General features: G+C 36.5%; 1 protein-coding gene across 7 annotated transcripts in view; it reads right to left on the bottom strand.

The window, feature by feature from the left end:
* Positions 1 to 770: 770 nt before the first annotated feature.
* Fam135a (family with sequence similarity 135 member A) overlaps positions 771 to 27541 on the bottom strand; it is a 74159-nt gene continuing 47388 nt past the window's right edge. For 5 of the 7 annotated variants that reach the window (XM_041655782.1, XM_041655785.1, XM_041655783.1 and 2 more), the window contains 11 exons: positions 26341 to 26496; positions 20973 to 21046; positions 19250 to 19404; positions 16671 to 19032; positions 15205 to 15365; positions 13046 to 13137; positions 12458 to 12555; positions 10983 to 11134; positions 9641 to 9751; positions 4290 to 4403; positions 771 to 2171 (listed from right to left, as the gene is read on the bottom strand). In XM_041655782.1, coding sequence (XP_041511716.1) covers positions 1966 to 2171; positions 4290 to 4403; positions 9641 to 9751; positions 10983 to 11134; positions 12458 to 12555; positions 13046 to 13137; positions 15205 to 15365; positions 16671 to 19032; positions 19250 to 19404; positions 20973 to 21046; positions 26341 to 26496 — 3681 coding nt within the window. In that variant the 3' untranslated portion in view covers positions 771 to 1965. The remainder of the gene's footprint in view (positions 2172 to 4289; positions 4404 to 9640; positions 9752 to 10982; positions 11135 to 12457; positions 12556 to 13045; positions 13138 to 15204; positions 15366 to 16670; positions 19033 to 19249; positions 19405 to 20972; positions 21047 to 26340; positions 26497 to 27541) is intronic. The other 2 variants (XM_041655786.1, XM_041655787.1) reach the window with 1 other exon arrangement.

The following is a 27541-nucleotide window of genomic DNA, read 5'->3' as shown; positions in this document are numbered from 1 at the left end:
CACTGTTTGCAACCAAGAACTATTCTGGTACACACTGATTCATTCTGCGAGTCAACTGTGCCATGTCAGATAATCATGGTCCCGCTCTTTCGGAATGTCACCTTATGGAGGTAAATGATACATGATGATTTTCCTGATAAATCAGAAACTAAACATTAGATTTTAAATCACCGAAATAATTACATAGTTTTGAAATGACCAAAATCCAGTGAACTACGATCCTGAGAGTAAGTTTCTTTTAAATATGATTAATATGATTATGAATGAGGCCTTTGTCAAGGCAGAAGATATTTAAACTTAAGAAGATCCATATTTCGAACTGAAAACCAACCTATACAAACATGAAAAATATATAGGGAAAATATGTGGCTGATAACGGATATATTTATATTTCCAGTTATAATAACTTTGGTATATTAAATGCTTAGTTCAACTCATAAAAACTTAAATAAGTTTTAAAAAGTAAATAGTTATCAAATATGATCAATGAAATTCTTTTCAGTACTTGATGAATATGAAAGACTAGTATATCTACTTATGAATGAAAGCATAGGCAGCCACTTATCATTTAATGGTGAGGACACATTCTAAGAAGGTATCAGGGTGCTGCACAGTATCAGGGCATGCTATGTAAACTGAGATGGTATTAGCCTATGACACATGGAGGATGGATGGATATGCCACAGTATAACTCATCCACTGTTCAGAGTATTACACAGGCCACTGCTGCATCTCCAAGGATTCTAAGAGTAAGAAAAACATCACAAATGTTACTGCTACTCCTCCAGAAAGGCATTTTCTCATTTATTAACATCAGAGGCAATTAACACACTAAAAATAAACATGCACCAATTATACATAATACAGACTTAACAAAAACCATTGCCCACTACAAGTGGTGAATGTAAACAGACCTTCCATCCACCTGTAGCACATTATTATTTTCACAAATAAAACAGGAGGGGGTAGTGAATTGAATGCTGTTCAGCACCGTTTGTAAAGTCAAAAGACTCAACATCTCCATATATCAAAAACATCTGCATCGGTATCACCAAACAAGTAAAGTTAATCATCTCTCAATTTTAACTCTATTTACATGACTCTTAGCTCGATAAATTTTAATAGTATTTAAAAATTATCTAAATTCATAAAAGTATTTCATAAATTTCAACATTTAATTATTACATAGAAGGAACTCTATGAAAAGGGTTAAAGAACTGCTGTGAGAAATTCAAGCAACATTACTAAATTTAACAAAATTCCAACCAAATCAAGGCAGAGGGCATTCAGAAATCTTTATAAGCTCCTAATGAACAAGAAAAGTCCAGGAATAAAAGTCAGTATGAGAAATAATGTTGAAATGACCAGTAAAAATATGTTTTAATAAGCATGACACGTTTAATAGCAACAATAATGACTTTATAGAAAACCTTTAAAACATTGGCATGTATGAACCACCTGGTTTGAGGAAATGTAAAGTTAGTATTTTAGGATTAAAGAGGTTGATTTCAAAAATACATTTTAGCAGCCATTTTATTTCCAGTTAAAACAGAATGAAGTGTTAAAAGTAAAATTTATTGTCCACTAAAAGCCCCAAATTAGAAAATTTAAAATCCTATACTATCCTAACAGCCTTTAACGTGATGTAGTCTGAATAACGATTGTGGAAGCCAATAATAAATGATCAGACATACATATGGGCTCAAAGTTTCACTGAAATACTTAGGTAGCAAAACATATGAAAAATAGAAAAAGTAAAAAGATAAAATTAAAAAAATATTGCACAGCCACATTACCTAGAAAGTAAAGTTGATGTTTAAAAGGCTCTACACATGGATGATATAAATTATCTTCCATATAAAAAGGTATAAATATGTCTTAGAACTTAACATCTACACACTATAATACATTATTTAAATCGTTGCTGAATGAGGTAATTGATAAGTCTCTAATGATGCTTCTGTCCTACTGGAAATATTTGAGGGCAGCAACCAGGAAAAACTTCTCTAAAAATATTTCCGAATCGAGGACAGCTATGTGTGCAGCTCTCCCGATGAGCGAATCAGCCGTGTTGGGCAAGGCATTAATGACATTGTATCGAACCAAATTACAGCCTTTGCTTTGCAGAACTGGGCGAAGTAAGTTGTGGATCATTTCTGAATAGATTTGTCCTATAAAGTAGACAAAAAGGAAAATTATTTGCATATCTGAAAGTCAGTCAACTTCCCTCTAATTTATAAAATTTATATTATTTTCACATAAAGCAGAAAAGTATCATTTTCTTTTCTTTAGCTATTATTTTGAGATTATTTTATAGAAAATATTAGTCATCATAATACCTTACCTGGCCAGTTCAAATTTATTACATACTATATTTGTCCCATTTTTAACTCAGAACAATGCATATATATATAAAGCAGTTTTCTTTAACTTTAGTCACTAATAATTTGCTAAGCAAAGAAAATAAGCTGGTGACAAAATATTTTGATATGGTAAAATAAAATACTTTATGCTGTAGCAAGTACTTTAAAGATAATTGTATGGCAGATAACATTTCTACAATATTTTGACAAAGAACAGCAACTTCCTCTTGTCAGAACAATCTGAGTTGGACTGAAGAGTGCGCTTTTGTGGTCTAAGTGGTTAGCTAGCATTTTTAAAGCTCTACAGCATACTTTTAAGTTTAAAGTGAGTCCTTCGTTTTTCCTGCTCTCTATCTTATATTTTAATGTGAAGAAAGCATGGTGTTTTCTTTTTGAACCTGGCTTATTTCATTTAACATGGTGATCGCAGATTTATCCATTTCACACAGATGCCACTCATTTTTATAGCTGAATATTTGCAACATTTTCTTAATCTGGTTTTCAGAAAGGGAACTATGAGAGGTGAGAGGAGGTCAGACGGGAAGGGGAGAGAATGAGAATAATGGAATATGTGCTTCATAGAAAGAGAAGAGGGGAGGAAGGGGACCAGAAAGAGGGGGAGAGGGAGGGTGGGAGAGGGCATATGGGGCATAGATAAGAAATAAAGGTACAAAAATGTCAAAATGAAACCCACTTCTTCGTATGCAAAACAGACAAAACCCCAAATCAGCTTTAATTCAAAGCTGGACTCCTATCCTCCCTTCCTTCTTTAGTTAATTCTTAGAATGGATTTAGCAGGTCATGTAAAGTAAAAAAGACAAAGACGAGATATATCATGTTTGTACATATACAAGTATACAAACTAGTATAAGGTACAAAATATTGCTTATAATGCTTCTATACTCCTTATAAGTAGCTAAAGTTCTCAGGAAAGCAGGCAATTTAAGCAGAGTAGATTTCATGTTTCAGAAATAGGATTTAGTACTGAGGAATGACAGGAAGGAAACAGTATATAGAAGAATAAAGCAAAGAAGCAGGCATTTAAAAGAGGACTAATAACACATAAGTTAACCAAAGAAAAAGCACAAAGCAAAGAAACTACAATCAAATCTTTTCATAACCTTCCTTCCTCTTAGGTTTTACTGGGAGTCAAACTGGTTTTCTGAGTCCCTGCTGGTTTTCAGAGTATGTTTAAAAAGGAAGACTTTTAGCATAGAATTTCATGGTTAAAAGACTTTTATTTCATTTTGGCTATCCATCTGAATAGCTTTTGTAGTTTTCCCTTATGTAGGCTCAACTTATTCTGATGGCACAGTAAGGTGACAGGGAGTACCATGCAAGGCTCTGCTAATACACATGTAAATTAAAAGCCCCTACCTTAAGGAGCTGGTGTGCAACAAGAAAAGGCTCAAGTGTCTAAAAAGGAGCTAAGACAATGCTGGGAGGTAGAAGATCCGATGCTTACTTTAAGCCTGTAATTGTCAACAGTGACTTTGCATAAACCATGAAGTATCTTTGAGCTTTAGTAACTAAACGAGCAAACAAGACTGAGGTTGCCTAGCAGCTTCAACTACCTTTGATGCCACAAGCAGCAAAGGAACCAAGAGCACTCAGTGGTATTGTGCAGGGGCATCCTTGCTGCCATCTTCACCTAAGTGGTGACAGAAAAACATTAAGCAAAAGCACTACCACAACAACCAAGCACAACAACGGAGGGGGATCCAAAGTTCACATGACTTTCTAGACAGCAGAATGCAAAAACTTTAATTACACAAAAGACAGCAGAAGAGGAAAATATGCAAAACACGGGAGAAGACTAGCCTTAGATAAGAGGAGGAGAAGAAAGGGAAAGACATGACTTGGTGATAAATTTTGGGAAAACTTCACTCACACACACACTCACTGAAGTATGTGTGCACTCATTACCTGACTGCTTGTCTTTTAAAGCTGTTTTACACATTTCAATGCGGGCAGAATGGTAAGGAACATAGCGATCCTGTAGCGATCCTACCAGCACAACGTTCTTGAAATAATGAAGCCCTAAAGGTAGAAAATAAAGAATTAGAATACAAAACTTAACCAGATGTAAATTTACTAGTATCGTAATAAATAAAATAAAATTTCCTCAGCAGTAGTATATTTATGACCTTTAAAATACATCATGATTCCATCCTTCAGATTTCCAGTTGCTCTCAGAAAAGTCACTTCAGTGTATGCAACTGCTATGTTAAAGGAGAACCAATGCTCGTCTGCACGTAATGACAGCACGACTCTGGCATGGCGGCATGGGGAGACTGAGGATCTAAAGTCTATGATGGCCTTGCCTTCCAGAAGGCAATATTTATGGATAATCTGAAGAAACAAAGTCATATTCTTCCATAAAAAACCCAGACCATTCTATTTAAAATCATTTAAACATTTTTCTTAAGTTTTTCCTTTTAACATCAGTCTATCACCACTCATATAGTCTGCTTATTTGACTTGGGGAAGAGAACACATGCTTTGATTCTCTCCCCCCCCCTACTATCTCCCTCCCTTCCTCCCTTTTTTTTCTTTTGATTTTTTTGAGACAGGGTTTCTCTCTGTAGCCTTGGCTGTCCTTGAATTCAAAGAGATCTCTCTGCCTCTGCCTCCCAAGTGCTAGGATTAAAGATGTGAGCCACTACTGCCAGCTGCTTTGATCTTCTTAGTGACAATAATAATGGATACTGTGATCCAGTCACAATTTGTCACCCTCCCACACACTTTTTTCTTTATAAAGAAGGCAAGTTCAGGTTAAGTCCATGGGTTACTTTTGTGATTGAACTCAAAAAGTATTTAACTTCTTAACATCATCATATTCAACTTGCTATTTAGCTTATTAATAAATAAAAATTTATGTGATTATCAAATAAAATGATGGTAATATATCACAACTTGAGTATGCAGACATGGTGTTTTGTTCTATACTATTTCACAGTAAAATTTTGGTATTTTATGCTGAGTCAGAGTCTTAGGATAAGCTAATTGTGACGATGACTGTTGACTAAATGCATGATTTTGGAGACATCTCTTTTTCTCTTGGAACTCAAGGACCATGACTCTGAAAAGGTTAGGCCTATATAGACCAGCAACACTCATTATAGATAATCGTGTTTACAAAAGTAAGGCCATTCTTCCCCTTTCCTCATGAAATGTTATCACATGTTTTGAGTGACAGGTTGAAAAAACAGAATACTAAAGCTGTAATGTAAACAACCAACTATCTATAAGGGAATTAATCAACTGCACACATACATACACATATATTTCATAAAAACATTGAAAAAAAGAATTGCCTTCTTCATTGCCATATTTGATGAATCAAATTTGTTCCGCTTTTGGCATCATCAGATAGGAAAATACCCTGCTGCCCAGGTCTGCAGACCAACTATGGTCACTCCCTGGATAACGTCTCTGTAAGTGGACGGGCATGCAGAGGGTGATGAACACTCACGTCCAGATCTCAGCCTTTTCTATGAAGAATTTGCTCTTTTCCCACTTAAAAAAAGGGGGGGGGGGATTTATTTGTATTTGCTGTGTGTAACTATTTCACCACATGCATATATGCTATAACACATCCATGCCTGGCTCCCCCAGGGGTCAGAAGAGAGTATCAGATTCCTTGGAGCCAGAGTTACAAATGTCTGTGAGCTGTCATGCTGGTGCTGGGAACTGAACAAGTACCCTTAACCAGAGAGGCACCTCTCTCTCCAGTCCTAGCATGTTCATTTCCTACTCTGTAAGGGCAAGATATTTCATCAGTTTTAGATTTTTTGCTTTTATTTTTTTGTTTATTTTCTGAGATAAGGTTTCGCTATATAGCCCTGGCTGTCCTAGAACTACCTCTGTAGACTAGGCTGGCCTTGAACTCACAGAGATCCACCTGTTTCCTGCTTTTGTCTCTGAAGTGTTGGGATTAAAAGCATGTGCCATCACTGTCCGGCTCAGTTTTAGATCTGAATACTATGGACAACTCTAGGGCATAAGTTTCTGGAGATTCCAGTACAACATAAAATTTTTCTTATCAAAATTAAGTTAGATTTGATTCTGACAATGAAAAATGGCTTCGCAAATTGGTTTTTTTTTGGGGGGGGCACATTTTTCATAAAATTGAATGAGTGCTAGACCTGTAACTCCAACAGACTAAGTGGAGACATATTTTTATTAATACATAGATAAGGTAACATATAGAAAACATAACATACATCTAGAAAAAAATTAGGTATTAGTCTACAACTATACAGGGGCATATTGACTTCCAATTCTTTTTAAAAAAGAGGTAAACAAAAATATGAAAATTATATCTTAAATTTATCAGCCATGTGTACACGCAGTTCTAGAGACCATACATTCTGAATATAAAATAACATTACTGAAAAGTTACCCCAAGCTACAAAGACACTGTCATGTACCGTCAGAACAATTCACTTTGACAACTTATCTAAAAGCTTTTTCACAAAGGGCTACAAACAGTGTATACGTATGATGTTTTACATTGTAATCCACAGGGAAACAATTCTTGGAGCTGTGCATTACATAGCTCTGGCAGGCTCAGTCAACAATGTTCATTTCTGTACTGTGCCTCAATGGCTATTACATTATGAAGGGAAAGAAGAAGTCAAAGTATCTTTATCTGCAGATGATACTATTTCTATTTTAAAAAAAGCCTCTAAAAACACCATCAGAAAACTTCTACAGGTGACAAACACTTTCAGCAAAGTTTCAGAGTATAAAATTAGCACACACATACACGAATCAGTAGCTTTCCAATATACAAATGACAGACTGATAAAGAAATTGGGGAAACAATACCTTCCACAATAGCATAAAAAATAAATTCTTGGGATTACTAACTAAATAAAACTAAGAATTTTATAATAAAAACTTAAGACACTGAAGAAGAATCTGAGGAGAACACCAGAAGAAGGAATATCTCCCATGTTCATGGATCAAAAGGATTAACATAGTAAAGATGGCCAGCCATCCTACCTAAAGCAATCTACAGATCCAATGCAATCCCCATTGAAGTTCCAACACAATTCTTTAGAGAAATTGAGAAGAAAATTTTCAACTTCATACAAAAATACAAAACCAGGATAGCTAAAACAATTCTAAAAATAATAAAAGAATTGTTGGAGGTACAAAATCGCTGATTTTAAGTTATGCTACAGAGGTATAGTAATAACAACAACAATAAAAATAAACATAGGATTAGCATAGAAAGACACACTGATCAATGGAATTGAACTGAAGACCTAGACAGAAGTTCACACACCTATGGAACCTTGATTTGTGAGAAAGTAGCCAGAAATACACAGTGGAGAGGCCAGTATCTTTCTCAAACGGTGCGGGCCAAACTGGATGGCTGTATCTAGAAGAATGCAAATAGATCCCTATTTAACACCCTGCACAAAACTCAACTCTGAAAGGACCTCAGCGTGAGAGCAGATATCCTGTATCTAACAGAAACTGGAGAATAGGCTTGAAGTCATTGGCACGAGGAGAGGACATTTTGAACAGAACACTGATAGCGCAGGCATTAAGACCAACAACTGATAAATGGGATATCATGAAACGGAAAAGCTGCTATATGGCAAAGAACACCATCATTTGGACAAAGCAAAAGACTATGGAAGAGGAAAAGATTTTCACTAATACATGTCTGTAGAGGGCTATTATCTAAAATGTATAAAGAACTGAAAAACGAATATCAAGAAGAAAAGTAACCCAATTAAAAATGGGGTCCAGAACTAAATATAGAGTTCTCAAAAGATGAACACAAATGCTGAGAAATGTTCAACATCCTTAGTCATCAGAGAAATGCAAGTCAAAACTACTTTTGAGATTTCATCTTTCCCCAGTTAGAATGGCCACAATCAATAAAACAAATGTCAGCACATGTTTGTGGGGATGTGGGGAAAGCAGGGGATGCATTCATTGCTGGTGAGAGTGCAAATTTATACAGCCACTGTGGAAATCGGTGCAGCAGTTCCTCAGGAAGCTGGGAATAGAGCTACATCAAGATCTAGCTATACTACTCCTGAGTATATATCCAAAGGATACTTCACCCTGGTACAGAGACATTTGCTTAAACATGTTCACTGATACTCTATTTATAACAGTCAGAAAATTTTAAACAGTCTAGATGTCCATCAACTGATGAATGGATAAATAATATAAGGTGGTACATTTACATGATGGGAGTATTTTTTTTTTTTTTTTTTTTGGTTTTTTGAGACAGGGTTTCTCTGTAGCTTTGGTGCCTGTCCTGGAACTAGCTCTTGTAGACCAGGCTGGCCTCGAACTCACAGAGATCCGCCTGCCTCTGCCTCCCGAGTGCTGGGATTAAAGGTGTGCGCCACCACCGCCCGACTTGATGGGAGTATTATTTAGTTCTTAAGAAAAATAAGCAGGTAAATAGATGGAGCTATTAAAAAAAATCGAGTGAAGTAACCCAGTCCCCCAAAGACAAATATTTTATGTTTTTTTCTTATATGTGAATGTTTGCTTTTAAGCTTTCAATGTATGCTGTAATCCATATAAACACAGAGGTCAGGTACTTAGTAAAGAGGATCTTCCAAAAAAATAGAATATACTGTCCTGGAGAGACAAAGTAAAAACTAGAATGGAAGATTAAACAGGAAGGGGGGTGGAAGAGAAGGGCAAAGAATGGAATACGGGGAGGAATAATGCACACTAAAAGACCATTAAATAACCACCTGGAAACCTACTACTGTAGAAGCTTTGTAAACTATACACACATACAAAAGGGATCCTAATAAAGTCACCAAACAATACCCCACTAGGTATCTTTTTCTACCAAGTAAAACCTCCAGTGCCAGGAAGAGGTTAAATACTGTTGGGTCACTGACCAAGGAGACCCACGGAACCCCTACACATCACAGACTATTGCCAAGGGTATCGGATGAGCTCCATAACCTGATGGTAACGCCTACTGTTGACGGCAACACTTACATATGTCATCAGACACAGAGAGGTTGAGCTGGTGCCTACCTAGAGCCTTTACTTCCACTGACTAGTGTTCATGGTACTAGAAAATACTCTGCACACAGCCAGAGAGAACAGTGATTATCAATATCTCCTGGTAAGAAATTAAAAACTAATCTACTAGCTTAGCATTAGATTCTGCTATTTCTTTCCCAAATTATAGCTGAATGATATATTTTCATCACCAGAAAGACCTGATAATCTGCTAGCTTATAAGCCTGACTTCTAAACTGTTGCTAAATACTTACCTGCTTTATTACTAAGCTTATATAAAAATGTTTGGCGAGGGTCTGAATGATCTCGGCATGTCAGTTGTAAAAGAGAGCCTGATTTCTTCCATTTCTGCATAAACCAGAGACCTAGAAAGTTGAATATGATATGTGAAAATATAAAAGAGAGTAATATATGCTAAAGTTATTAATGCTCATATCTACTCATTTAAAGACATCACATCATACATTAACATTTTGTTGGCTAATAAAAACTTATTTGCAAAGTACTTCTACTCACTGATATTTACAAGCACTTCTAAACATATCTGCAAGTACACATTAACCACAGCTTAATGGTGGCTCATTCTGCTAGTAACAAAATACAGAATAATATACAAAGAACAAACTTGGGGACATTATATCATTTGATAAGGAAGCAAAAGGAGGAAAGCCTCAACCACAGCAGATCCAATGCCTATGAACTGAGTTTTTAGTCTATCGGTAGTTACAGTAAAGGTATGGTAGGCTGTGATGGACTACAGCCTGGAACTATGAGCCAATTACACCCTCCTTCCTTAAGCTGCTTCTGTCAGGGTATCTGATTGCAGCAATAGGAAATGGGACTAAGACAGATCCAAAAAAGCAGGCATACTCAGCAATGGAGGTCTGCATGCGGCTTGTACACAGGGAGGTGGACAGTGGCAAGACAGGAGTATCAGTGCAAGCATACTTGGGGTTCTGACTGCAATCCAAAGATCGGGAATGGGAAAGAGGTGAAGTTACACTTTTAAAATTTATTTATTTATTTAGGTTTTTTGAGACAGGGTTTCTCTGTGGTTTTGGTTCCTGTCCTGGAACTAGCTCTTGTAGACCAGGCTGGTCTCGAACTCACAGAGATCCGCCTGCCTCTGCCTCCCAAGTGCTGGGATTAAAGGCGTGCGCCACCACCGCCCGGCAATTTTATGAGTATGAACGCTTGCCTGCATGTAGTCATGTGCACCATATGCAGGCCTGTTGGAGTCTCGGGACCTGGGTGAGAAACTACGTGGTGCTGAGAACCAACCCCGGGTCCTCGGCAAGAGCCAAGAGTGCCCTTAACTTGCTGAGCCATTTCTCCAGTCCCCAAGTTAAGCTTGAATTAGAACTCAGAAAAATGGCCAGGCTAGCACACAGGGAAGAGCTGTGAGCAAACATTGAAATTTTTTTTATTAACTTATTTAATATACACAACAAAGTAGACTAGGTTTATCTTCCATTTTATGAGACTTCAAGTGTGGGAAAATTGGCTCTAAAAATAAACAGCAAAAAATTCTAAAACTATATTTAAAATATCTGCCCATGTCATATTTTTTTTAATAGAGAACAATAAGCTTTTTACCTGTATTAACAAGAGCACTGCTGTTGTAGAGTGTGCCAAGGTGAGGCCCAGAAAGAGAGAGAAAAGTATGAAGTTTGCTGAGGTAATATTTAAACCTTGGCCTTGTAAGTACTGAACGGATTATTAAGTTGCCCAATGAATGTCCAATAAAGCTGTAAGAAAGAAACAGAAACAATAATTTTTCTCAATTTGTTTTAAAAGAGAGAAACAAACCAGTAACAACAACAACAACAACAACAAAACCCAGAAGAAACCTTCCAAACCTGATACACCAGAGATTATTTTGAAATACTAAGAATTTTGAATGTTCTGTAAAGACAGGGAGAATGCTAGGTGTTTGCCAGCTAACCAGCCAGTCTGGTCTACTTGGTGATGACAAGAGAGCCCGTCTCAAAAACAAGGCAGACAGTGCCTGAGGACTGATACCTGCACCTGTCCTCTGGTTTCCTTGTGTGTGAATACACATGCATGTGCATCTGCATGTACATATACACCCCCAAAACACTAAATAAAAACTAATTTTAAAATGTTAACTAACACGTGTTATTTATATGTATCTGTGGGTTGAAATGTGGCAGTCCAAAACACACACACACACACACACACACACACACATATCGTATCATCAGTAAATCAAGGTAACTAGCATTTGCATCTCTTCAAATATTTCAGTCTGTTGGAAACTTGTGACTCTTGTAGCTACTGTATATGATTATATGATACTGGACTATTTAAGAAAGGCACAGATATAGTATCTGCTACCATAATCTATTTTCTGTTTATAAAGCTTATTCAGAACACTTTATATAATAAGACAATACAATCTGTCCTTAGTGGTGAATGCATGTATACATGCTTATATGCATGTACATACAGGTACATATATATGTGTGCATACATATATAAAGACCAGAGACTGGCATCAACTATCTTCTTTAATTTTTCTCTACTTTATTTCTTGAGACAGGATCTCTCAGTGAACCCAGAACTCACAAACTGGCTAGGCCGACTGACAAGCAAGTTTCAGAGTTCACTTACTTGTCTCTGGTTCCCCAGTACCAGACTGACAGAAGTGCAACACCACACCTGGCTTTTACCTGGTGTTGGGAATTTCAATTTAGAACCTCATTCTTGCATAGCAAGCACTTTACCTTGAGCCAATCTGCCTGGCTCTAATATATTCCCCCTTCCCTTCCTTTAGTGTTCTAGTTCCCCATATTTTATTAAAATAAATTATTTTGTGAGGATATATATGTATGCATGTGTGCCATGGTGTCCATGTGGATGTCAGTTCTCTCTTGGAACCATTGGGTCCTACAGCTTGAATACATGCTGCCCTACTTGGTTGCAGGCACTGCTACCAGCTGAGTCGTCTCTCCAGCCCGTTCTTATACTTCAGATTAGGTGAACAGTACTACAGACTGTTCAGTTCTGTAAGTCACAGAAGTAGAACAGACTGTGTAATAACATGTTACCTTATTTTTGAGACTGTTAAACTATATATCTGAATATACTGTATGATCTCATCCAAAAGGCGATCAGTCATGCAGTCAAAATCAGCAAAAGTATCATTCTAAATAAAAGGAAAACATATTATATATTAAAACGTGTACCAAACATGAAAAACAGAATATAATCATATTATATTTTATTTAGGTGTCATCAATATAGTTAAATTCATTTTTAGGGAAGTTAGTGACTGTAGCATTCACTGTATTAAAAAGAGCAGAGTTTCTAGGGAAAGGCACCTCAGTATCCTGTAACAGAACTTGCTTCATTTAGTTATACCTTAGGCTAGCAGTATTAAATTGTTAAAGTAGGGCCTCTAAGAATAGCTTAATTAATAAAATTTTTGTATAGAAATGTGAACTCTGAATGTTTTATACGCAAAAGAGAACTCGTAAGTCAAAGGTATATCATTTGTACGTCCTCAACATATAAGTTGGTAGCAAACTTCACAAAAGTCAGAAAAGTATTTTCAAGACTACAGGCATTTTACAGCAAGCAAAATATAGGAACTGGCACAAGAATATTTGCTGCCACTAAAAATACTGCCTATTTACCTGGTTTCTCTCAGACATAAGAAAATCAACTCTTCCCCCAGGCAGTCCAAGTTCAATGTATGTTTTTACTAGTCGGAGATCGGCACTGTTTCCTAGAAGATGAAAAATGATGTTTAAAGGATGAGGTAAGTAAAAGATGCCATGCAAATTATCATGCAGTTTTACGGTTTTTGGAAACAAGAAGTTCATGTCTTAATCCACTTGCTGATAAACAATATATTGTGTAAAAGAGTTCCCAGCCAATGTCTTTTCAAGTTTATTGAAGTTTATTTTATTTATCAAGTTTATTTCTTAAGATGTTTTGGTTTATTTATCTACCTAAGAGCACACCACTTTAGGGACTAAGAGGATACAGCATCTGTAAATGACTGACCTACTCTTTGCCATTGCCCTAGCTGACCATGGAACAAATCTTGATGTAGTTTAGATTTAGTCTGTTGAATTTTCTCTGGTGGCTAGGATAATTTAACAATTGTTAACTAAAAATACATTGTAAACATATTTTTAAGTCAGATATAAAACAACAAATAGGTATAAAATATAGAACATCTTTAAAAAACTAGTGGATTGTTCTGATTTCTTTGGTTTATCAGCAATATAGACATACTATTATCAAATGTTCAATTTTATTTTACTCTTTTAATATTTATCATTTAGATATTTCCTAATTAAAATATTGTACCTTTTTATTCCAAATTTTAAGGTTAATACCTCTTACTTTCATTATTAAGTATAAGTTTTATATGGCTTAAAAATATAATCGATTAATCATTTATGGGTTACAGAGTAGTTCTACTTAATAACTTATAATCATTGGTGCATACTCATTCACTAGAAATGGCTATTGCATCTCATCAATTACTCTTACTAATTTACTTATGTAGTACATTTTAAAGAAATTTCTTTATATTTATTTTTGTATTCTGGAAATTTAAATTTTGTTATAAAATTCCATATATTGATGCTGCTAGCTAGAGTTTTATTTATTATGTTTAGGGGAGCGTTGGTATACTGTTGTCACCAGATTTAGTACCACAGTTGAGGTAACCAAAGAAAGGGCTGCATTCCATCTCTTTCCTATTGTTCTGAACCAACTGATGTGATGCACAGACAATCCGTATTTGAATGAAATCTTCCAGGAGTTCAACTGTGAAGAAGGCTTCTTTAGGAGATAATCTTTCCCATCTCAGTATTTGAGGATAGGGTGAAAAAGTTGGTATTGAATGTATTTTATTTCTTGAAAGGTCTTTTAAAAAAAGATCTTTGTTTAATATTTTTATATCTCATAAAATAATTTGTTGTACAATTACAGTAATATACTGTGGGACAATGGTTTTACCCTGTAAAGATTTGTTTCTTGTATTTATTTAATAAAATGCTGATTGGCCAGTAGCCAGGCAGGAAGTATAGGTGGGGCAATGAGAAGAGGAGAATTCTGGGATGAGGAAAGGTCCCTCTGCAGTCATCACCCAGATGCAGAGGTCGCAAGATGTGACTGCCTTGCAGAAAAAGGTACCAAGCCACGTGGCTAACACAGACAAGAATTATGAGCTAATATAAGTTATAAGAGTTAATAAGACATCTGAGCTAATAGGCCTGATTGTTTGTAATTAATGTAGACCTCTGTATGATTCCTTGGGACTTAATGGCTGCCGGATCGGGCAGGACAGAAACCTCTGTAATGCTGATCTAGAAACTGTTGGCTTTTTCTAACAGCTTATCAACCAAAAAGACAAAGCTCCTAAGTAGCCATGGCAGCTGTCACTGTCACAAAACTACAGAATGAAGTTAGTGAGGTCTTAGATTAGTAAGGGTAACAGATTTTTTTTCAGTCTGAAAGGTTAAGAAGCTAAAAAGAGGATAGAAAAACTATTAAAGAGACAGTGCTGAGGGTGTAGTTGATAAAATCATCCAGAATACAGAAAAATTAAAACATTTACATGAGTGTCAGATTCATGGCAAATTTACTTAAAACCAACAACAAAAAGAAAATCTAATATTACATTTAGTAAAGTTAAGCATATTTTTGTTTCATAATGTAATATACATTAATCTTAGCAACTCACCATTTTTCAAGTTCAAAAGGTTACAGGTAACTAAATGTCCTATTAGGAAAAGTTATTGAGTTGCCATAGGGTGCATCAATGGCTGACACGTACCATCTAAACCATGGACACAGACTATGAGATGCACACCGTCCTCAGAACCATCCTCTTCTTCCACACTAAAGTAAGGCGCTGAGGGTGCCAGGAGAGGAACGTCACTATACATGAACCCAGGCAGCTTAAGTTGCTTCAATTCTTCTTTTGCCTGAAGGAAGCTGAAGTGAAATATTACAGAAAATATTCACTACTAAAGATCAATCACTCCGTTTTAAGAAACACAAGAGAACATAGTGAATTTAGAGAAGTGCAGAAAAAGTAAGTTCAGCAATATTTGTAAAAATTATGAAACCACATGGGGTCATCTAAATGACTTTATTAAAGGGCAACATTTTGCTACTCTTAATACATATTCTAATTAGAAAAAATGAACACTTTAAGCCTGAAGTCACTTTAAAATAGTCTGATAACGTTGGACTGGCTATGAAAATGTCAGAAGTGGTTTACGCTTTATGTATAACTTAATACTGCATGCACAGAATAGCTAAAAGAAGTCCTGGAAAATGGCAATCTGCTATTTATCATGTAATCACATTTTCTCTTCTTTGCTCTCTTACAATTTAAAAGAAGCCATTCTGGAAAGCACAACAGTGAGTATGGTATTCAAGCAAGGTGGATTACTTCCTAAAAATACCAGTAAGGAGCAGCACCAAGAGAGGCACAAGGCTGTAACGGGCAGCATACAGTATCTGGCATGATAACAAACTGAGCTTGAAGACTAAATATCAGCACTGCTATCTAGCGTGACCCTCATCTGGCTGAGGAAAGTGGAATGAAGGCGATGATCAAGAGTAGTCTGTGTAGTACACACTGGGCGAAGACACATAGACTTTGCTTTCTCGTGCCCCAGAAAAAAGGAGAAGAACCCAAAAGGTGGCAGCAACTTTAGTTTGTTCTTGAGACCACATTCTAGCTTTAAGTTTTATAGATCTCAAGTTTCTACACAAACCAGAGTGATCTGTGAATTTTAAAAATCTACTGTACACAATGTTCCGACTTCTCAACTCACAGATCATGATTTGGTCTAGGCTGAAGTAGATTTTAGGAGCCAGTGCAGACAGATCAATCTGCTACTGGAAACTACTGACTTACGCAAGGCAACTAGGATTGGGTATGTTTAAGAATTTCTACAAATATGTCATTCATTTACTCAATATTACCCTATTTCTCACATGTACTCATAAAGCCCAGCTCTTTCCTGAGGTTATAGGGAGAAATGATGCACTAACAAATACAGGGTTTTAACCTTAGTGATGATGCACTTCTGACATAAAGCTGCTCAAAGTGTCTAACCACACAACAGGCGATATGGAAGTGGTCTGCCCATACTGTACCCATTTCATCATCTTAACAATTAATAAAAAGGAGCATGTTTTGTCAGAGGGAACAAAAAGATTCCATCTTTTGGCACTATATCTGGTGTTCTAGATACACACTTAGCACACAATATTTTCATTACTTACGCATGTATTTGAGGTTTTGGTGAATTTTCATACCAGGAAGATGAAGAAGTGAAGTTGCAAGAAATGCTGCTTGGCTGCTTTGTAATGGCATCAAATTTACTTCTAGGAGGATATTTACCACCACAAGGAGACTCTCGTGGAGCAGATGGGAAAGACAAACAACCAGAAGTACAGACAGCAGGAACAGGTACAGCAGCCCTCAGATAGTCACTGCTCACTCTCTCGCATTGTGTGTGTCTCTCTTCTCGTAGCACATCTCCACTTGCATAGTGAGCACTTACTGTTCCGTCTGCAGCTGAGAAATCTGCTTCTTCATGGTACCCATTTTGAATCATTTGTTGATCCTGCTCCTCTTCCTCCTCTTCTTCTTTGCCTTGTTCCTGCTGAAGATCACTAATTCCTTTTTCACAGGTTTCCTTCTGAGAGCTAACTGAGCTGTGGTAGCTAACAGCACACGTGTCAGAAATATCAGGATTGCTCTGAGATCCAAAATAATTTTCCACAAGCCCTTGTTTTACCACATCAGTACTACTGGAAATAGAGTCATCTGGACTCAGATGAGGGTCATTTTCAATAACAGGGGTTTCTGAGTGTATTTGCTTGTGATTTAACGGCTCACTATGTTTTTTTCCCACAGTCCTATCTTCACTAAGCTCCGCATTAGTAGAAACGGAACCTGAAACAACACAAGGAGTACCTAAGCAAATCAGCTTTGAGCTTAGTGTTGTTGCTGTTTCTGCAGAGTTAGTAGATGTATCATGGCTCGGGGAGCCTTTAAGCACAGTATCCAAATTAGGTTTGGAGTCACAACTACTTTTCACATCACTGGCAGTATCTTCACCTGAGAAAGCAAGTTCTAAAGGGTCTTTACTACTTGGATTTAAGGAATGCATTGCTAAAGTTTCACTGTCCAAATGCTCTGAAAATACAACACATTGCGGCTGCAAAAGAATACTTGACTTTTTAGAATCATCGCACTTTGACAGATCCATCGTTTCTAGATTTAAAACTGTTTTACTATCACTTAGATGACACTCAGGCACAGCAGATTTCTTAGAGTTATCATCAGGTGACAATTCATCATCAGAAGGTAGGGAGTTGATGGATGTCAAAGATGACTGTATTTCACTTAAAGCACTTGTGCTCTCAGTGCAGTGACTTCCTAGTGAAAATTTTACATTGTGATCAGGCTTCATCAAAAGCTGAGGAAATAATCTTTCATTATTATAAGGACCTGGCCCTTGGAGAGTTTCAAAGGGTATTTCTGGATTTGGATGTGTTGCAAAAGAACTTGGTTCACTTTCCACACCTGAGTCTGAAAATCTAGAGGAAGCATATGTGGCATTAGTGTCTGGTAACTTCATTGTGTCACCACTTACTACAACATGATGTTCTTTTGTAGAAGGAGCAGGTAGATGACTTCTCAATTTGGTTAATGATTCTTCAGTAGAGTGAGACTTTGTTTCCTGTAAACCATCCTTTCCAAGGGTTATTTCTATAGACTTGGATTTACCATTAGATTCTGAGGACTCACAATTGTGTAGTAAATTATCCACAAATAGTTCATCTTCTCGAAGCTCTGCCCAAGCTCCTATTTTAACAGTTATTTTCTCTCCACTGAAAGGCTCTTTACTGCTGGGCTTGACTTCAAGTGTTCTAACTCCTGAAGATGGAGTTGTTCGATAGTCATGGCAATCACCTGATGAACTTCTAAATGCCAGATTGTGCTCCACATGTGAGATATCACTATCGTCTTGGGAGATACCAAGATTACCTGAAATGGACAAATTTGCACAAAGATTTAGGCTGCCAGAGTTCAGAAGATCGAACTGGTCTGGTTGCATACTTTCAGTATCTGGAGACTTGTGTTCAGTTCTGTCTGTATTAGCTGGCAAAGTGCTAGCTTCCTTTTGACTTGTCTGTCTGATGTAGGTATTTGGGTCAAAATTATATCCACATATTGTGGGATCCAGACCTTCTTCCTGACTATGTGAAGGATTGCCTTCAAAGCATTTAGTGAGATCACTTGATGTTGTATTTTTCAAACATTTGTAGCTTACTAAAACCACAGAATCTTTAGAGTTCTGTTTTATTAACTTTTTTGTGTTTTCTGGTTTCATTGTTTTCATGAGCTTAGTGACCTTAACCTTGGATTTATTTGCTTCTTCATTCTTTCCTTTTAGAGATTTTGTTAGCTGCTTTTCACCTTCTGTATAGCAAATACTGGAGGCAACAGCAGGTCTGACCTTCAACTCTGGGCTAGAAAGTCCTGCTACAGAGCTCTCTTCAGTCTCATGTTTATCCATGCTACTGGCCTCTGTTATCTGAAGACTCTGAATTCCCATCCAGGGCGCATCTAAGTCTTTCATCCAAAGAAAAAGAGATTCCAGTTTACAACAAGGGTGAGAGTTCAAGGGATCGAGACTACTTTTTCTAACTACAACTTTCTAATTTCCTCAAAAGTAAACAAAACTAGAGGGGGAAATGATTCAATATTAGGGAATGGTTTTATGTATATCTGGAAGAATATGCTGAAATTGACATACATAGCTTATGTATTTTAGTTAGATTATACTTACCTTCAATAACTGAATCTAAATACCTATCTTCAAAGATTATAGGTAATGAATTGAGATCTCCATCTAATTCACTACATTCAATAGGTAGGGGTGGAAGAGAACTGCAGAAGGAAGTATTTTTGATAGCGGTGCACATCTGTAGATGACTCTGAGCACTGAAAAATATTCTTAAGTCAGATTGTAGTGAAAAAATAATTACACCCACCTCCACTTTAAAATCTACCCTGTTCTCTTCCCCCACCAGTCTTAACCCCTTTCCTCAAGATACGGTGTCCTTGGGAAAAGTTTCTTGGTCAGAGATTAAAAACTGGCAAAATAAAAATTATGCTTTACTAATAATAAATTATTGTCATAAAATTCCAGTTTGCTGACAAGCTAATTCCTATTCTATTGTATGAACGTAGTATCAAAAGTTCAATGCTAATTACTTACTAATTACTTAATGAGAACACAGGGGAAAAGTGTGTTTCACAAGGCTGCTTTACCAATAGTTATTGATAAATACATTGAACATCTATTTAAAACAAGATACACAAAGCCTAACATAAAATAGTGATCAGGAAGATTTTCTAGGGCTTGGACATAAGGCTCGGTGGTTAAGAGCATTTAATGCTCTGGTAAAAGGCCCTCTTTGATTCCCAGCACCCACATGGGGGCTTGCAACCATGTAACTGTAACTTATGTACTACAGTTCCAGGAGGTCTGACCCCTTTCTCTGATCTACAATATGACCAGGCCTACACATGGTGAGCATACATACATTCAGATAAAAACATTCAGACACATACACACACACAAAAAAAAAAAATCCAAAAATTTCCTAATAAAAATTTCAAAAGAGTCAAAATAGAGTAGTTAACTGCATTTACTTATCACTATCACCCAGAGTGAACAGCTAACACCTGCCCCATTTTTACACTTCAACTCTGACTACCTCTTATGCCCACAGTTATTGTTCATAAGTGTTTTAGAAGGTAAAATATGTATGAACTGAAATATATATCCTATATAATTTGACAAAGAAATATACAACAGAGTAAATATTTCCATCTATTCACATTTTTTTCCTAATTTCCCAGCCCTATCAACCCAAGGAGAACCACTGCTTGGACTTTCTTCACCCAAGTTTTGCTTCTTAAAAATTTCGTATATAAAAACTGATACAGCATTCACTTCTTTGTGTCTGTTTTATTTTCCTCAGGGAAATGACTTCAAGCACCCCTTTAAAGTCCGAAAACAAGACCTAACCATATTCAGTAGGAATGATGGAAGGCAAACAAAGTTTCAGAGGTTTTGTTTTGTTTTTAAGAGTTGCTCTGGAACTTGTTCTGTAGACCAGGCAGAGATCCATCTACCTCTGGCTCTTGGGTGCTAAGATTAAAGGTGCGTGCCACTACTGCCCAGCTATTTGGACATTTGAACTGTGTATCATTTATGTGACGGAAGGCAGTGCCAATTACACGATATGAAAACGATGACTGTGAGCTATTCTGACCTGAGGAAGCAAGGACGGAAGACGATGGCATGTGAAGAGCTACACAGTGCTATCAAAGGGGACACAGTGCAAGTCCATTATACCTTTCTTCAACAGAAAGGGACTTTCAAAAAAAATTCCTAAATTAAACCTTTTCTTCTGCCTTAAATACTATGAAGTTTGTCATTAATAAGACATCTTATGTAAAAGAAAAAACAATTATCTGCATTTTGGATTTGTGCTACTTACTGAAGTTCTTGGTATGCAATGGCAGCTTCTCTTGGATGTTCAAAACAAAAGAATGCCTCCGAAAATCTGCGAACCTAAATAATTTCAAAAAGAAACATTGATAACAAGGTATGTTCCACTAGTCAGTTTGGTATAGACTAGCAAGCAGGGATGCTGATTCCAGTAGGCATTCAAAAACCATTCCCATGAGAATTATGCTTCTTTCCTTCAGTGTTCCTAAATCACTATATTTCTATATGGTATGGAAGAAAGAAAAAACAGAACTGAGAAACTTAGACTTACATTCTGATATCATTTTTCCTCCTTAAGGTAGGGATAGTACTTGTACCACTTGCTTTGTCTACAGCATCCAGAATAGTACCCAACACATGGGAAATGATGGAGGGAAATCCCGGGTGGCTAACTTCATCACATTATTTGTCAGGCATTTAAGTATATGACCACGAACTGAGTAATGTATTAGCATTGTGACTTTGGGCATTTGACTCTGAGTTTCAGGTGATGCACTTTCAAATTGCACTCAATACTTGTGCAATGGCATTGTGAAGAACATAGCACACATGCAACAGTAGCTTCTAGTATGGATAGATATAAACACACGCTTTTGTAACTGCTGTTCTAATGGTCACTGCATTCTGCCTTAGGAGAACTATACACAAATCATACCCCTTCCTAGGAACTGTTTTATTTTCCTTTTAAAGACAGGCTCTCACTGTTTATCTCTAGTTGGCCTGGAACTTGCTATGTATACCAGGCTTGCTATGTATACCTTTAACTCACCAAGATTCACCTGCCTCTGCCTCCCAAGTGCTAGGATTAAAGGTATGCACTATGATGCCAGAGGAGGTATGTTTTGAAGATACCCTCTAATATATTTTGGCATGCAATAGAAGAATGTACTTGAAAAATATATATTGAATTTGATGACTATTTTGCCAATATTTTTAATCATGAAAAGAAAGGTTTTGTTAGATAATGGAACACCATTAAGCCAAATAAGAGAGGGAAAAGATCTTATTTGGGTACACAGAGGGAAGAGAAATATGTTACATGTTCAAATCATATTATGTTGAGAGTGTGTGTGTGTGTACACTTATTTGTTCCACAGCACATGTGAGGAAGTCAGAGAACCATGTTGTGGTGTCTAACACAGACATGGAGAGAGACAGTGGGGAGGTCCTGCTGAGAAGGGTGTGCTGCGGTCTTTACTTTCAAATGTGCTCTAATCACCTATTTACCTCATGTTTCTCTCCGCACGAAAGGAAGGATGAAGGAAAATATCTGCCTGTTTGTCTAGAGTTTGTTTTCCCTGGTGACTATAAAGGATTAGCATGTATTTTATTATATTGAGTACACAAAGAAAGAGGTTTTATTATAACATTTCCATACTGTATTTTCACAATATCCAGCCTTTTCCTTCCCCTCTCTTCCTTCTTTGCCTGCTCCTCAGAAGACTCCTCTTTCATCTCTTGCAACCTTCCTTCTCTTTAGCTCCCACTGGATTTCCAGAGTCGGCGAGTGGCTCCCCTTCTCTCCTTCACCGTCCTGATTCCTATAGTAAGTAGTATTTCTTGCTAGTATCTTACTTAGGAGGCTCTGTGCTAAGGCCCTGATTTAAATCTTAAAAGGGCTATGGAGGAGATATCTTCATTTAGTCAGTGAGGAGGCTATGGGAAGGGGAACCAAGGAGACACAGGCAATAAGTGACAAACCCATTTCAAGTACAGATTTGGGAAACTAAAAATCTTACACTCTAGTTCTTATCTTTTTGTCTTTCTACATCAAGATTCTGCAATTAGAAATCTTTCCATGCCTCTATGTACTCATATGAGGTTCCTTTTTTCATTTTCTTACAATTACACACTGGGATGCTATGCCATGAATGAGTCTATTCATTGTACTGTGTCACCATAACTAATGCATGACTGCCACCTGATGGCAACACATAATATTAAAATTTGTTAGGTTTCCAAATTTAACTTTAGGGGATACAAGAAATATATATTACTACTTTGTTACAGTTGCTTACAAAAGTGAGTTTGTAAAAGTTTGTAATATACTCTAATTTAAAATTCATTTACTTGGCACTATCACAACTATTGAAATTTTAGCAAATAGAAAAAAGATGAACTTTCAATGGCTATATAATATTAATGCTTTTAAAGAGGTAAATATTCTTTCCTGGGCTTACTTGAATATGTGGTTCAAACTGCTAAGGGAATTTGTTCTAGTATTTTTATATGTGTTCATGTACAGCAGAGTCTGATGCTGAGCACAGGCTTTCTATATGATAGATTATGGTTATATTACCCTGAAAAATGTAGCACTTTACAAATGTTTTTTGAAAATATATTCTTTGCTCTTTGTGTTACAGGAGGATACAATAAAGCTTTATTACACAAAAACTGATTCACATTTAATATCATATACAATTCTAGCTCATTTCTTGATATGATATGCATCTCTTCTAAAAAGCAAATTAACAAAGATAAAAACTTTTTCGGACATGTGACAGACATTTTATTTTATTCTCTTACTTTATTAAGGTTTAGTTAGCCCTCCTGTTCTTCCTGGTACTTGGAACTGAACTCTCACACATTCATGTGAGGCCCCGCTACATCCCTCACTCACCATTTTTATAGTTCTCTGGAGGTGTATGAGTTATGGCATCACACATTTCAAGTACAATTTCATGAATTCTGACATGAAAGCATCACCATGCTAACGACATAAACACACCCATCAAAAAGAACATGAAGATTTGCAGAGACAATTGCACATAAGAGCTGGCTTGCTTTGTTTATAATTTGGAGTCAGGGTGTTACTCTGTAGCCTTGGTACTCACTACGTGGTTCACTTTGATGGCAAACTCACAGCCAGCCTGACTGTGTCATCCCAGTGCTGGGATTATAAGCATAAACTATCAGGCCCAGCTATAACTACTTGATATAAAAAACCTACTGCAGGCATGGTGACACATGCCGTTAATCCCACTCGAAAGGCAGAGGCAGGCAGATTTCTTTGAGTTTCAGGACAGAGAGAGTTACAAAGTAAGACACTATCACAAAAAACAAAAGAAAAAAGAAAAGTACACCGTAAAAAACATAAAAAAGAAATAAAAATACAACTTGGGACCTCTCAATATCAAATCTAATATTCTAAGAATTTTAGTAGAATAGGATGCCCACATATTCAGGTTGAGTATATTATCTAAACTTTGCAATAATGAACTATTAGAAAAGAAAGTTCTCAAAAGAAATATATGCAGTCAATAAACACTTGAAACAAGTGTTCAACACCCTTAGTCACTAGAATGAAAATGTCAACTGCTTTTCTATTTCATCACATTCCAGTCGGAATGGCTATATAAACAATGCCAACAGATGCACTGACCTATGTAGGAGGCACCCAAGACCTCACAGAAGTCCTAATTTCCAAAGGGCACTGAGTAAAAGACAGTTCAGCAGTATGAGCGCACAACGAAAAGTGGTTTTATTTCTACTAAAATTCATCCCTGTTCAAAATCTTGGTGGTAAAAAATGTTAATGAAAATTGCCTGAAAGATACAGATTGCATTTATTGAGCTATTCATTTTAAATTACTATACAAAGCTAAAGAAAATCATTAGTAAGGTGGATACTGTAATTACACTATTTTATCCACTGCAAAATCTCATATTAGGCCTTTTAGAGAAGCAACTAATCTTTATAAAAGGATTTCTAAGGAAGAACCCTAAAAAATTAGTTTTCAATATAATAACCCTACTTATTGAAATATAATAATAATAAAACAGAAAACACATCAAAGACAGAAGTAAAAACATGAAAAAATAGTCCATTAAAAATGCTAATAAAATGAAAGACTTTCTTTAAGACCATTCCCTAAAAAGGTAAGGGCATAAAAATATTAGTAATAAATGGTGGAAAACACTACAGATCTGTCAGATATTTTTAAAAAATGAAGTATTCTGTTATGTGATAATAATAAAATTAAAAGTGCAGGCAAAATAGAAAAACTCCTTAGAAAAATGTCATCTATCAAACTGTTGAAAAAAGAAATGATTTACAACATCCCTACTTACAGTGTGCCATGTTACTCTACTTACTAGGAAGGATAGAGCAAACTGAGGGTACTCTATGTAACCACTGGACAAAGAGACATGAGATTATTAGATGAAATTAAAGGGCCATTAAAAGAGAATGCGATGTGTGAATCTAGGTCTGATCCTGCAAATGTGGACTGGGGCGGGGTTGCCAAATAGCACATAACAACTGGTAAAATTTAAATACGGGCCACATTGTGCTTTGACTGTAGCTCATGTGTTTGAACACATGGTCACTAGACAGCTGACACTGTTGGAAGGTTATGGACCTTTTAGGATGTGAAGTCTTGCTGGAGGAACTATGTCACTCAGGGCAAGTCTTGAAGGTTTACAGTCTGCCCCCACTCTCTCGGCTTTCAGACGGCTGATGCCACATGACTGATAGGCCGCACGTTCCCAACGCCATGCTTTCCAAGCCACGCAGACTGTGGCCTCTCTGGAACCTTAAGACAAAGTAAACCCCTTCTTTCTTTTGTGGCCTCTATCAGGGTATCTGATCAAACCAACAAAAGATTTAATTAAGATAGGCCAGATACTACACATCATTATTATATCAGTATAAAAATTTCTAAGGTTGACTACTATAATGGATAAGTGTTCCTGATCTTGAAAAATGCATACTGAAGTATTAGGGATAAATGGTCCTCTTCAGAGAAATTGTTCTTGGTTTGCAATAGTTACAAACTCAGGAAGAATCTAGATGTCTATCAACAAAACAAATTGTGTATATACTCAAATGGTACATAACACATGAGAAAATCAACAATTGGCAGATAGTTAAAAAAGTAGCATATAAGAGGACACACACAGTACATGATCTAACTTACACAGAATTCAGTAACTAGTACATGCTATATGATGAAATAGTTTAACTTTCTGTATAAGGGCCACTGTAGGTCTATATTCAACCTGCAAAATTCCTAATATATATTCTGATGAGAGAGGTTAAAGAAATGAAAGAAGAAGAGACTATCAGAGATGCCTATTTGGTTAATTATTTCTAATTCCTGCTTTTGGGTTCTAGGCACTATCTCCTATCATATATATTCATACTTTATTCACCTTCAGGTAGTTTTCTATTAGCAGAGTTGGCACTGAAATGTAATGTTTGATGAACTGTCTTACTTTATTATCAGCTTTAGAATCAAACAACATAAGGATGTCTCTCTTCTACACTTATCTACATTATTAAGTAAGAATATTTTTACTTGTAAGAAATTCCTAAAGATATATAATATTCAATAAAAGGGCATTTCTTTAACTTACCCTCAAGGTATGGTGTTCCTGTGCTAATAGTACTCTTAATTCTTCATGCAGTGTTATGACTTCCAGAAACTGTCCCCATAAAGCCATGAGAAGTGAGCAAAGTTGTGCAAGGTTCATGTTGATCAGTTCTGCCAGTTCATCAGGGTTTTCTACTTTCTAGAAAAATAAGGACAACAGCTTTACTGCTCCCTGATGCCAGCATCAGACCTCTTGACAGCACTACTAAGAACATCAGCATGAAGGCCAGTGTGAACATGTGCGCTGAGGGAGAGACACCAGCTGAATAAAGCTTTTATATTTAACTGATGGGTACGGAGGCAATTTCAGCAAGCTAGCTAGGATATCATACACATAAAGTAAAACAATAAAATCTTAAAGAGAAAATGTCCGCCATGGAAATGGAGGCTGATGAGCTGGAACAGATTGGGAGAGGAGGAGGTCCACCAGCAGTTAACTCTGACAGGAACTCTGACATGAATCACAAACAATGCACGCTGGGCCATAAAATCAAGACTCATCATCTGGACTCAGTAAAAGAGTGTTAACTCTACTGACGGGAAAAGAGAAAGCTGTGACAACACAATTAAAACCTCACATGTCGATTTACAGAGAAGTGGATTTAAAGAGGGTTGGCAACATGTCTTGTTAATGCCTGATGCTGAGAGATGGTGGTGGGGTGGGGTGGTAAAGGCAGATGGAGGTTTTCTTTAGTAAAAGGATCATGACACCTTTCATATGGAAGAAAAATATAAGAACAGATATATGAATAAAAGTCAGCCAAAAGAAAGAAATGGGAATAAAGAGATTTAAGTACTAAAAGACCAAAACCAAACCAAACCAAAAAACCAACCAACCAACCAACCAACCAACCAAACAAACAAACAAAAACCAAATCAAAAATAATCTCCCCCCTTTAGTTTCTGAAAGACTAGATTTTGTTCATATTGACTGCACATTCTTATAATTATTTTTAAATGGATATGGCCTTTTGGGTAACTATTTATAAAAACTATATATAAACCCCTTATTTATTTATTTTATATCAACTAGCGTTTTGCCTACATGTATATGTGTTCAGGGCTCATGGAGGTCAGAAGAGGCTGTTGGATCAATGTAAACTGCCATGAATGGTGCTGGGAACGGAACTTCCACTGCTCTGGAAAGGCAGCTAAAGTTATTAACTGTCCAGCCATCTCTCCAA

This window comes from Microtus oregoni, unplaced genomic scaffold (assembly GCF_018167655.1).
Source record: "Microtus oregoni isolate MIOR12 unplaced genomic scaffold, Mior012 000007F_ref0000211, whole genome shotgun sequence".
NCBI lineage: Eukaryota > Metazoa > Chordata > Mammalia > Rodentia > Cricetidae > Microtus > Microtus oregoni.
This window is presented reverse-complemented; position numbering and strand designations above follow the sequence as displayed.